This window comes from Spea bombifrons, chromosome 6 (assembly GCF_027358695.1).
Source record: "Spea bombifrons isolate aSpeBom1 chromosome 6, aSpeBom1.2.pri, whole genome shotgun sequence".
In the NCBI taxonomy this organism is placed as follows: domain Eukaryota; kingdom Metazoa; phylum Chordata; class Amphibia; order Anura; family Pelobatidae; genus Spea; species Spea bombifrons.
Genome location: NC_071092.1, coordinates 50257030 through 50270296, shown reverse-complemented (window position 1 = coordinate 50270296; position 13267 = coordinate 50257030). Strand labels below are relative to the sequence as shown.

The 13267-nt window shown below is 42.1% G+C and overlaps 1 protein-coding gene across 1 annotated transcript in view; it reads left to right on the top strand.

The window, feature by feature from the left end:
- Positions 1-13267, top strand: part of COL24A1 (collagen type XXIV alpha 1 chain) — a 64195-nt gene that overhangs the window by 28204 nt on the left and 22724 nt on the right. The window contains exons 21-30 of the mRNA XM_053469165.1: positions 550-603; positions 2773-2817; positions 4381-4434; positions 6096-6149; positions 6512-6565; positions 7172-7225; positions 11766-11819; positions 11903-11947; positions 12406-12450; positions 12578-12631. Coding sequence (XP_053325140.1) covers positions 550-603; positions 2773-2817; positions 4381-4434; positions 6096-6149; positions 6512-6565; positions 7172-7225; positions 11766-11819; positions 11903-11947; positions 12406-12450; positions 12578-12631 — 513 coding nt within the window. The remainder of the gene's footprint in view (positions 1-549; positions 604-2772; positions 2818-4380; positions 4435-6095; positions 6150-6511; positions 6566-7171; positions 7226-11765; positions 11820-11902; positions 11948-12405; positions 12451-12577; positions 12632-13267) is intronic.

Here is a 13267-nt window from a genome sequence, read left to right as displayed (position 1 = left end):
AACCTTGAAATAGAGCAGACACATTACCTTTCCAAGTAGGATCAGTAAAGCCCAGTAGGTCTAGAGGCTAATGGAATCTGAGGTTTAAAGCCCCTTTCACCTTATGTATCCCCTTTGATGGTTACAGACATACCTGGCCCCTGTTATGCAGGAAACCAAACATCTGGTAAAATAGCCAGGAACCCCTCGTCCGTCCCGGGTGATTGATGAACGCTGATTCACTTCCCTGCCCTGCTGTTCGCTGTTATTTATGTGGCAGACATTCCCTTGGAGTCGCTGGAGTTTGGGGCCCTTTTTTTTATGTTTCTCTTGTAAAACTCGTACAATCTCGTGATGCAGAAGGGCCAAAACATGGGATTAACAGCCTCACCGACCCGTTTTACCTTATGGGCTCAGCTCTGATTAAAGACTTACAGTTCAGTAATGAGTATGGTTAAAAATATAGTTACTAAGACTTGTACGTTGGTGCGAGATCAGGAATTGTGCATGTCTAACACTCAGTTCTTTACAAATTTCTATGTAAATAATGTTTCTTATTTTTTTGGGCAGGGAAGACCAGGACGGAAAGGCTATGCCGGTGAACCAGGTCTAGAGGGATTAAAGGTAACTTCATCAAGTTTAATTGTTTTGATCTGTTCACTAAGAAATCAAGGAACTTGACTGAGGTCACAGACCCGCGCATGCTAACAGCTTTCCTAAAATGCAAGTTGTTAGTGAATGTGAGTGTCTGCTACTTTAAATTTTAAACAACCCCCATTTATTTATTTTTTAAGAAGAGGTTTGGGGATGGGGGAGACTAACACCTCTCGCGACCCCTGGGGATCTTAGTTGCATATTTCATTTATAATTCACAGGTTAATGAATTTGCAAGTTTCTTGTTTTTTTCAGCTCACATCCAAGGGGGGTAAGGGGGCATTGACATAATTATTCCCCAGGTTCATTTAATTACACCGTGCCTCACCTTGCACAAGGGCAATAGTGACTTTGGTTAATAGATAATCTGTAGAAGAGTCAAGTGGATGCGAGCTGAAAAATCAAGTAACTCAGATTCATTAACCTGAACATTGCAAACCTAGGAGGTTGCGAGACTTGTGAGCACCCCAGCAATACAAGCAATACTAACTAACTAAATAATTACATTTAAAAAAGAAATGCGGTCCCAGTACCCCTACTAACCAATGTGGGGTAGTGACTGTGCGCTCCATCACACCCTCATCCTGTTAAAGATTCTAAATTATACTTTGGGGGGCACTTCCATAATCTAACCTGGAGATAAAGATGTAATGTAAAAAAAATTTAACTTTATCAAGTATGGGAGCTAAGCAGAATGTCCTCCCACTAGACTAGATGGGCCGAATGGGGCTGAACTGCGGCAGGGTCTATGTTTCTATGTTTACATCCATAAAGACTGTTCCATGAGATGAGGACACAAAGTGTGCCACTTGTAAACCAAGAAAAAGTTACTTACCTTTTTAAGGGCCAATCCAGTGATAATCTCACAATTTTCAGGCCATTGAAACAGGCCATCCAGAAAAAATAAGACTTAACCTTGCTGGAACAAACGCTCCATCTTCACGTCATGGCGCTGTCAAAGGTGGCTGCTACCTGTGCTGGATATACACTAATGCACAATAGTGGCCCGCAGTGTTAGAAGTCTGTATTACATCTCCATTGACTTAAACTGACTAATTAGACTTGAATGAGGTACATTGAAGTAAATGAAGATGTAATGCAGACATCTAACACTGGGGGCCACTGGTGTGCATTGGTATATGAGAATGGTCCTGCGCAGCCATTCCAGAAAAAGTGCCTCCGGCAATAATGTTTTTGCTCCCCTTTTTTGGATGGCTCCTTTCCATGGACTGAAAACTGAGGCGTAAGAGCTTTGTGAATTATTCCTGGATTTGCCCTTAAAAAGCTAAGTGACTCCTTTTTTCTTTACAGGTGGCATCCTTTAGGGTTCGAATTTATTTGAGAGTTGTCTGCGTTCTTAAACTTGCATGCACTCACATATACTCACAACATCTGTGTGTACAGGCAGATACACTTGAGGAGACGGGAACATGGTCGGGTCACATAGCACAATGTCACACAATCCTGCAGTAAAATGCAAGGCTCAAAAGAAAACTCCATGCAAGGGGATGGAGTAAGAGGGTGAGGGGGTTAGGAAGGGACTTTGTATGTGTAAGTGTGTGTGTGAGAGTAAGTATGTGTGTTAATGTGGGAGTGTGCCAGTGGATATATTAGTTACCGGGGTCTCGGGGGGCTAAATGGGTCTTTTGTCTTTTTCTGTGCCCTGGACCAGAAGATGCTAATGCGAGTTGGCTTTAGTGAATTTGCGAGCTGAACTTAGTGAATAGACCCCAAAGAGTTAATTGAGCAAAAATATTTATAGCTCAGCTCTTCCAGCCTGTCCAGCACAATACCCACCCATGGCCAGCATCCCTCTGAAGCCCCACAGTCAGCTGAGACCAGTTCTGCATCCCCCAAATGTTGCAATAACGTATCTACTGGTACATTTCCCATTAAGAGTGAAAAGATCTAAAATTTGGGATATATGCAGTTATACGGAGTCCTGTGTACCTTAAAGACAGAGTTAGGGTATCACACTTTTAGATTTCATAGGTGGACTAACTGTCCTGACAAACATAAAACAATATCATATCATGCTCTATTGACCTGTAATGGGATATTAATTATACATCATATTCAAATTGTGCTTTATATGATTGTTTGTTGCATTAGAATTTTAATGACCTTGTTCTTTATTAGGGTGAAACTGGAGACTTAGGAAATGTTGGAAAAATCGGTGAAGCCGTAAGTTGTATTTTTTTCTGTTCTTGGTATTTGCTTTTTAATGAAAAAAGTTGATTGGAGTTTATACTGTTTAATGTTTGTTTTCAATGTATAGAAACATTTTAATTTAGAATGTAGATCAGTAACATAATTTTAAAAAGCACTAGCGCTCCCAAAACATAACACTCAGATATTGGAGATGGAAGTGTATGCGAGTTGAAAAAATCAGGCGACGAATTCACTAGTTTGCATGCAACTTTAAATGTGAGTTCTAACTAACAAATGGACGGATGACAATTATACCCTACCTTCCCACACTCCGTACATGGAGGAGGTAATAAAATTACCCATGGGAGTTTATGCAGACAACTGTATTGGTACTAAGCTGGGAGGGAAATTTTGTTCCAGAAAAGGATCAGCCTGGGCAAAGGCTTCCCCAGTGAGAGTGACATGATGAACAAGAGTCTGAAATCATGGTTGACAAAAACGTGATGTTGATTACAGAAGTATAATACTTCTGTAGAACCCCCGACAGTGCTTGGGACCTCGTCAGAGATCTAGCAATGGCCCGTGTAGGTCTAACAACTACTAGTCTCCAGGAGGACCCTTGGTCTGAGACAACTAGGGAGTCCCTAACAGTGCAGGTCTTCATACTGTGTCGGTTGAGCCTCCAGGTACTATGGGCACATGGACTTAGCAGCTATTCTCCAGACTCCAATGAGCCAATCCTAAATCATAGTCAAGGTTCAGGCCAAATGGCCAGGGCATGCTGAGTTTGAGCAAAGTCCAAATAACAAGGTCAGTGACGTTAAACCAAGGCCTGGAATACCAAAAAATCAAACCATTGCACACCCAAAACATTACCAAAAGGATCACTACAGAGACGATGATACGCATCTAGTACCTGGTTTAAGTAGTCATTTGATCATGAAATTCCAGATGAAGCCAAAACATTTTGATACCGGAATGTACACAGAGGTGCAGTAAAAGACATCCAATGCGTAGAACGGTGCATATGGATTAGACGCTAAGACGTGACTAGGAAGGTATCTCATCTGCACCAGGGAATGAGACAGAACCCAATGACATCACCTAAAGCCCAAGGACAGGCAAGCAGCGTAAGATGTAAGGCCCTCACGACAAATGCAACTTTGTTCCCACTGTAATAAAGAATGAGCTCAGTGTGACTGACAGCAATGGCGGCCTCCAGGTAATTTAATGGAATTCGCAGGGTATTACCGCAAAATAAATAGTATATTTCTGACCATGAACAACTTCATCTAGAGTCAAGACACGATGAACTATAGGAAGCTTCAAAAACACCCTGCAAAGGCATGAAAAACCTCAGTATACCAGTTACAATTTAACCTTCTAATAATAACACATGGTCTGCACTAACATCATACGTCGTGCTATGCCTATGAGATATGTACGCTAATCATGTACATTTCAACAATTAGTGATGATTGCTAAGTAATTCGCTCTCAGTGAGTTTCATTACGTAAGATTTTGGTGAAATAAGTCAGTTTTGTCTTTATGGTAAGCGCATTGTTTTATCAACATTATTCTCAAACTGTCTTACAGGGGCCGGCTGGGTTACCTGGAGAGGCTGGACCTCCTGGCATTCCTGGAGAAAAGGTAAGATTTCCTCTGTCACTCTAATCCTAACATATATACCCTAACATTTTGAAATGGCATTTTAGCAACATATGTTTATTTAAGGCTGCGTAATTCCATCAAGAGGCTTCTCATTTTGGGTCTGTAATGGTAATGTTCTCTGTTATCTAGAAGGGAAATGTTCGCAGGGATCTGTAGAGGGGTGTTCTCAAGGATCTGGAGGGGCAATGTTCTCAAGGATCTGGAGGGGGGGATGTTCTCAAGGATCTGGAGGGGGGGATGTTCTCAAGGATCTGGAGGGGGGGGTGTTCTCAAGGATCTGGAGGGGAATGTTCTCAAGGATCTGGAGGGGAATGTTCTCAAGGATCTGGAGGGGGAATGTTCTCAAGGATCTGGAGGGGGGGATGTTCTCAAGGATCTGGAGGGGGAATGTTCTCAAGGATCTGGAGGGGGAATGTTGGCAGGGATCTGGAGGGGGAATGTTGGCAGGGATCTGAAGGGGGAATGTTCACAGGGACCTGGAGGGGGAATGTTGGCAGGGATCTGGAGGGGGAATGTTCTCAAGGATCTGGAGGGGGAATGTTCTCAAGGATCTGGAGGGGGGATGTCCTCAAGGATCTGAAGGGGGGATGTTCTCAAGGATCTGGAGGGGGAATGTTCTCAAGGATCTGGAGGGGGAATGTTCTCAAGGATCTGGAGGGGGAATGTTCTCAAGGATCTGGAGGGGGAATGTTCTCAAGGATCTGGAGGGGGAATGTTGGCAGGGATCTGGAGGGGGAATGTTCACAGGGATCTGGAGGGGGAATGTCCTCAAGGATCTGGAGGGGGAATGTTCACAGGGATCTGGAGGGGGAATGTTCACAGGGATCTGGAGGGGGGATGTTGGCAGGGATCTGGAGGGGGAATGTTCACAGGGATCTGGAGGGGGAATGTTCACAGGGATCTGGAGGGGGAATGTTGACAGGGATCTGGAGGGGGAATGTTGGCAGGGATCTGGAGGGGGAATGTTGGCAGGGATCTGGAGGGGGAATGTTGGCAGGGATCTGGAGGGGGAATGTTGGCAGGGATCAGGAGGGGGAATGTTGGCAGGGATCAGGAGGGGGAATGTTTGCAGGGGTTTGGAAGGGTATTTTTTCACTGATCTGGAGGAGTTTACCTATCCTAAGACATCATCAGATGACTTCATGAAAAGTGTGAATGATATGTCAGATATTATATGGATATTGCTCTTGGTCTGAAATAGGTTTCACTCAACTAAGCCTATGTTCATTTATGAAAGAAGCTGTCAAATTTTCCACAAGACAAAAGCTGCCATCATAGAGAAACACTCAATCTTGGAGACCTTATAGGTTGTTAGGAGTAACAGAAAATTGATGTTAAAAACACCCAAATGCGATGAATAATGGAAATAATTTCAGTGAGTGTGCCACTTTACAAAGGTCAGCAGAGAGCAATATATCCAGCATTTATAAAGAGATGCTAAGCACTGCATTGAGTAAAGAGCTTACAGTCTATCTCTAGACCTGCACGGAAGGTTGGGATGTTCATGGTCCTTTATGAACGCTTAATGGCGGAGCCTGCGGTCAATATTTGGATTTTACAGAATTTTGAGGCTTTACAGGTTCAGCTCACAGCAGCAAGAATCAAGGTAGATAGAAAACTCACATTGTAATGTTTTACAGGGTGAGCGAGGAACTCCTGGTCCTGAGGGACCTTCTGGTGAAAAGGGAACAATAGTAAGTACCAAATAGTCACTACTCGGGGGAACGGGATGGGGACCTTGTTGGAGAATGGTGTATTTATGGTATCCTATGGATCAGCCCAACTCCCGTCAGTTTGCTCAGTGTTTGGCAATTAGACCTAATTGTCTGATATGGGGTACAAATAATTCAAGTAGTGTTGAAACTGTCTTTGCGTGGTTTTCTTTCTGTTAATTCTGTGGAATGGTTACCCCCTCAGTAAACCATTTACCGTTTTAGTCAAACACTGCAGAGATACCAAAGGCATAAGTAATACTACTCTGCCATCTATTATTCTTACTGAACTATGTCCCAGTGAGTCCAAAATTACTTGTTAAATTCTGTGTTTTAATCTCCAGGGTTATCTAGGAATTCCGGGATTGCCGGGCGTGATCGGGCCCCCAGGATTACCTGTGAGTAACAAGAACTCAATTTCCATTAGACGCAGATGGCTGAATGTTTTTTTTTTTAGCCATCTGATCTAGAATCAGACAGTCTGGCCCAGGCTCAGGTCTCTTGTCTTGCAGAGTTGTTCCATATTCGAGCAAGGTGGTTGGGGTCCCTCCAGACTCCTCTTGGACCTGTGACTATCTGTGAATATCTCTAAACTGATCATAGACGTTACTTTTCCACAAAGTGATAGGACCTCGATTCAGAAAGGCTTCCTAAAACCATGGTCCTCTCAGCTGTCAGGAATGGGCACTGGGCACATTAGGAGGTCTTCTACTCGACTAAGTGATTAGACCCTTAACATAAAGCTGATGATTGTGAGTCCTTGAGCCACGGCTTTCTAAGCCTGAATCTTTCTATCCATAGAGACAAAACTGCCTTCAAGGGTCAAGACTATAGGCATTGACCTCTAGAACAACAACAAACGCCAAACTATTGGTCCGTGAGGTTATGGACCCACTTGCTAACACTTTTTATTTCACACTGTCTGACTTAGCATTGGAATTATTTTTATGTTATAATTTATTTTGTGTTTTACTATATTTTGTTCTAAAATCTTTTCATGTTAGGGGCCATCTGGACCACGGGGGTCTCCAGGGGAGCAAGGACCAAAGGGCTTAATAGTAAGTTGGCAAAACTACAGTATTACAAACCAACAGCACTTACCATTTATTACTGTGAATTATTCTTGTTATGGTCATGGTGGAGTCGCAGTCACCAGATATTATTATTACATTTTATATAGAGAGCAACAAGAGGTTGGAGGGGAATAAGACAGAATGAGATGGATCGTTCCTAGTGATGCCATAACATTCATAACACCTTTATTAAAATGTCACTGCACCCAATACCCCACTAAGTCTCCCAGTTAGAAGGGGATGAGCTCCATCCAAGCAACCATTGGTTGCCATTAGGGTGGCCAGTGAAAATCACCACCCCCTTGCGCAGGGCTGCTGCTCCGTTCCAGAGATCTGATGCTAAAGTCCTATAGTAACAGTGACGTATAATGGTCGCCAACATGTTTACCCTAACCATAATCTACATTTCCTGCACTTCTCCTTACCGCTGCCACCCACACGCATTCTAACACCATATACTAACAAACACACTCTTACACTAAACAGTAACACACACTCACCCTAGAACAACATATGCTTACACACATGCTAACACTATACACTAACACGTGCACTCCAATGGCATACAGTCGCACACTCTAACACCATACACTTACATATGCACACACACACTCATTCTCCTCCTCTCCCTCCCTCTTACCTTACAGCGAGCTGCTGCCCTACTACTTCAGTGTCACAACCCCTCGTTTACCAGGGCACCTTAATGCAGGACTGGTGGGAGTATGGGGTGAGGAGGAAGCAGCAGGTGGCTCCAGATACTCTGGGCTAGAGTACACTTCAACCTCATAGTCCACTTTTGGGTCTGCCCAGCAAAACACTTGGGGCTTCAGCCTCCTTAGGCCATGCCTAGCAGCGCACTGAGTATATATATATGTATATATACTCAGGGATACTCACAGGTTCATGACTTTGTGAGCCACTTGCTTTTTTCACTTTGCATCCACTCGGCTCGGTTTTTGCAAGTGTTGCTTGTTTTTTGCCAGCTGGCAAACAGTTGCAGTTTAGTTCTCCGGACATTTCTTTGTGGGTTTTTCATTTTTTTAACAAAATCTTTCTGCGTGACTGCTAATTATTTATCCAGATTGCAGAGTGTGGTTTATAATGTTTGTTAAAGCAAGCTGAAATATGTTTATTGCCGTTTCTGTTTCTGTTGTGTTAGAAAATAAATGGATTGTGAGTGCTAAATAATATGCGAATCTGATATACATTTCCACATTTTCCTGGTTGCGCTCGGTAGTTATAATCAGCTTGCATGTAAATGTTGCCTTATGGGCTAACAATTATTTGTATGCAGTGAACATAATGTTTGCTGATGCTGATTTGTTTATTAAAATGGTTTTGGAAAAATATACTAATTAGATGACCCTCTGCTATGTCTGTAAGAAGCGGTAAAGCTGCAGAACATGGACAACCATCAGCCTTTCAGTCTGTACCCGGCAGAGAAACAGTAGAACAAGTTTATAGAACGGGGCAGAAAGAGGAAAATAAGAGCGGATGAAGAATGCTTCCAGGGACCCCAAAACACGCATCCAGTGTGTAGAGCACCCCAACTCCCATGGGCCCCAAAACAAAGCTGATGCATGCATAGAACTCCAACTGGATAGGACCCAAACATGTGAGCACCCCAACCCCCAAGGCTTAGTGTGTAGAGCTGGCCCTAACCATCAATCCCCTCCCTTATCTCCTATTAAAAATATATATCTGATGCAGAGTACACTTAACAATTGATCTCTTTTCAAGTTGACTTTTCTCCGTGACCTGCCTTTGGGTTCCACGCTTTCGTCTTTTGTCTGTCCTGTAATGCAGTAAAAACCCAAATAGACTTCAGCCCTCTTCATATCAGAAACCCCTGCAAACAAATAGACCATGCGTGGGTATAAAGGCTAGACACCATGGGAGGCTGGTGGGTGAACATAGGCTGTCTGGATCTGCCCCTGAGTAATGTCAGAGGAATGGACCCAGACGATTTCATGTTGCTATTTCTGGTTTATCTTTAAATAATGCAATTCCATGGAAATTATTTAGCTGTAACAGCATGGGGTCATGTTAAGGAATATCCTATGTAATGTGTCATGGTGTCCAATTAGCTCAGATTTACATTCACAGGACAGGAACATAAATTCCGAGACAGCCTTGTTAGAACTTGCAAATACTAATTACACGCACTCCTCGGAATTCCTGCGCAGATGGACGTTATCTCCAACTTCACTTGGAATCACAAGACACAAACTTGCTTTGGGGGAAATGTTATAGATCAGAGGCAAACACTTTAAATTCTCTTCTGTCTCCTTCAAACATTTGGTTTTACAAATACAAACCGAATAAAATAGGGAGAAGTTTAGGTGCGGTTTTCCTTATAAATAACAGATGTTTAACCAATCTTTCCTCTTTCGCAATATGCGCTTCGGTTGCACCCAGACAATATTTTTAATGTGAATCTGTGTTTACAGATTAAAATAAACAATGTGTGTATATATATATACCATATATATATATATATATAGTGAGAGAAAGATACACACACATATATACCTTATCATTCAAATGTTTCGGGGAATACTGATTTTTAATGGAATCTCTTCATACAGAGGCACTTTATCAGTCCCATCACTCCTGCGTTCCGATGGCCCTTTATTACTCCCATCACTCCAATGGCACGTTGTGTTCCTTAATCCAAGTTTAAGTTTAAAAGGGTAATTGATTGTTAGAAAACCCTTTTTTGCAATTATGTTACAGCTAGAAATGTATATATATATTTAACTTATATATAAATACAGTACCAGGTGTGGCAAAATGCAGTAAAGTAAGAGTGCTTTAAAGAATAGACCTGGTAAAAGTTTATTTTTATCATTTAACAATACAAAGTGAGTGAACAGAAGAAAAACCTAAATTAAATCAATATTTGCTTTGCCCATCCTTTGGTGCGACCACCCACAGCATCGATTCTTCACTGGCACACAGTTTTTTAAGGAACTCGGTAGGTAGGTTGTTCCAAAAATCTTGGAAGACTAACTGCAGTTCTTCCGTGGATTTGGGCCCCTCAGTTGCTCCCCTCTCTTCATGTAATCCCAAATAGAGTCAATGATTTTACGATCTGGGCTCTGTGGAGGTCATAGCATCACTTCCAGGACTCTTTGTTCTTCTTTACACTGAAGATAGTTCTTAATGGCTTTGGCAGTTTGGGTCATTGTCATGCTGCAGAATACATGTGGACAGTAGATGGTGGCTTCAGGGTCCCACTGTTTTCTGCCAATGCTGAGCTGATGGCACCTTTTCTGATTGCAAAGGAAAGTAAGCATGATTTGTCTTTCATTTGCTGCACTGTTTCCTTGGCTGACCACTGTGTCTACAGTCCTTCTACAAAAGATCTTGGACAGAAGATCCAAAATCCCCTGTCTGCCTTGGACATTCTGCCTGGGAGAGACCTTATTAATGTAGTACAACTACTTTGTGTCTTGTTGCTGTGCTCAGTCTTGCCAAGATGTGACTTTTGATATTAAACAGCAACCTCACCCGGTTTTATTCCTTCTACACAACTGTTGTTCAGTTAATGATTGTGTTTCAACCTATATATATTACATTTATGATCATGAGCACCTGTTTGGTATAATTGTTTAATCATACACCTAAGTATATAACTACAAAATACCTGACTTCGTGAAAGTGAATTTACGCTGTTTTAAAGGCAAAAGGGTGTTGACACTAATTATTGATTTGATTTAGATTTCTCTTCTGTTCACTCTTTGCATTTTGTTAAAAAAAGATCTTTACATCTCAAGTGCATTACTTACATTACTTAAATTACATTTATTAACATTAAACTGCAGCTGCCGCACTCGCAACCATTCTTCTAATTTATTTTAGTCATTTGCCGCCTGACTGGTTCCACCTGCTGCAGACCTTTGTATCATCTGCAAAAAGACATTCCAGACGGTTAAGACCTTCTGTAATACCACTAATAAAAATATTCAAATGTTTGGGTCCCAATACTAATCCCTGAGGGGCCCAACTAATAACAATAAGTCCTTCCTCTGAATATACCCCATTAACTACAACCTTCTGCCTCCTGTCATTATCCATTCAACTATTTGTACATCCAAACCCAAAGAGTGCAGTTTGTGTATACATTTTCTATGGAGGACAATGTTGAAGGCCTTACTGAAATCTAGAGCCTCCAAGAGAGGCTCTCCAGAGTGTGTCCTCCAAAACAAGTATTCCAGGCCAAGTATTTCAGAGTATTTCCTTGTTTTATAACATTATTTTTACAACCTAACACAGCCTGGTAAAGATATTAGCAGAGTTCTGGGGGGACATTCCCGACTGGTTAGGTCTGTTCTGACCTCTGATGGGATAATTAGTCACTTTAGATCACAACCACATCTAAGGTCCTGCCCCAGCTGGGATTTTAGGGATATGGAAAATAACAGAGAGGTGAGTCATGGGGGGTCTTCACGTCTTCCCTCTGTTGTCTCCTGAGATGTAGGCCATGTTTATCTTTCCTAAATGACCTTTTATTTTGTTTTAGGGTCCAAGGGGTCCTGACGGTCCACTAGGAGAACAGGGCATAACAGGACCCAAGGTAACTAAAGATAATCAATCAATCAATGTACTTAAACTTATTTTACTTCTGCAAAAATAGCTTCATTTTGCTTTGCTTTTTAGGGTGAAAGAGGAGAACCAGGCAAAAAAGGCATCCCTGGACGGATTGTAAGTTTATCTTGGAAACAATATTCTTTCAGCATTGCAGCATCATATTAGCAAATAGCTCTGAAGAGAAATGGGTTTTATCTAATTTTGTCCCCAAAAAATCCCCCTTTATCTGCTGACCTGGGGGCCATTATTGTTGTCAGTCATGGGATATTTTGGGTGACTCTCAGCTTAAACAGCACACTGAGCTGATTCTTTATGGCAATGCTAAAGAAGTCAGTACAGTCCCCAGTAGTGTAAATATGACAGCTGGGAAGGTGTGAGATCTCCTGCTGGCCTAAGCCTAGTCGACTGGCCAGAATACACCGCTGCTAGTGACGGATGGTAGAAAAAGTGACTTTTCTACATTGGTCCTTCTCTGCCATCAAATTCTATTTCTGAATTTAAGTGAAAAGAATGGTTTTCTCGTGGACGTATTCTCTGGCTGATGAAAGTTTTACAAAAGCTTTTTTTTCCAGGGAAAAGCTGGAAATCCTGGAGAAAGGGGTGACCCAGGAAAGCCTGTGAGTAAAGTCCTGATGTTTCCAGATGTCCACATAAATAAGACCGATTGTAATGTACAGATTTTAGGTCACTGGAATGTGTCTTTGTGTGTTATTCGTAAGCCTGTGTGATTTGCATTGTCTTTAGGGATCCCCAGGCCCAGCAGGAAGCACCGGGGACAGGGGAGCGAGTGGAGAGCCGGTAAGTATCCTCCAGTTCGTCTAATGACTTAATACTGATTTATACAAAGCTCACAAGGAGTTAGGAGAGCCAGAAAGTGTGATTTATAACTAAAGAAGCTTTGGGTACTTATAACTAATGGAATTCACTGAGCCTCATGTAGCGTGTCCAGCGCCACGTGCTTCGCCTTTGTGGACATACGTGTTGAGAGATAGTAGTCAGAGGGTCTTCTGTGTTTGGCTTCACATTCTTATTTTTCGCATTTGTGCTTTAGTTAAGGAAACTGCCACATGAAGCTTTAGTGTTGGTTTGAAAGTTTCAATGCACAGGGTGTCACTCAGTAGGATAGCAGGAAAAATGGCTTTCCTTGAAATCCCAATTGGTGCAGAAACATTTCTGTGAAATAGAATTTGAAAGGGCTGATGATACACATCATGACTGCAGATCTCTTTCTGTATTTTAACCCACGGTATAAACGGCACTATATATGTAAAAAAAATCAAGAGCTGATGAATCCCAAGTTTAACGGATAGGAATATATTTGTTGCAGCGCTACGGAATCTGTTAGCACTATATAAATGTAAATTCGCACTGACTCATCACCGGGTTCTAGAAAAAGATTTGTTGGCTGTGGCAAAACCCCAAAAATTCACCTTT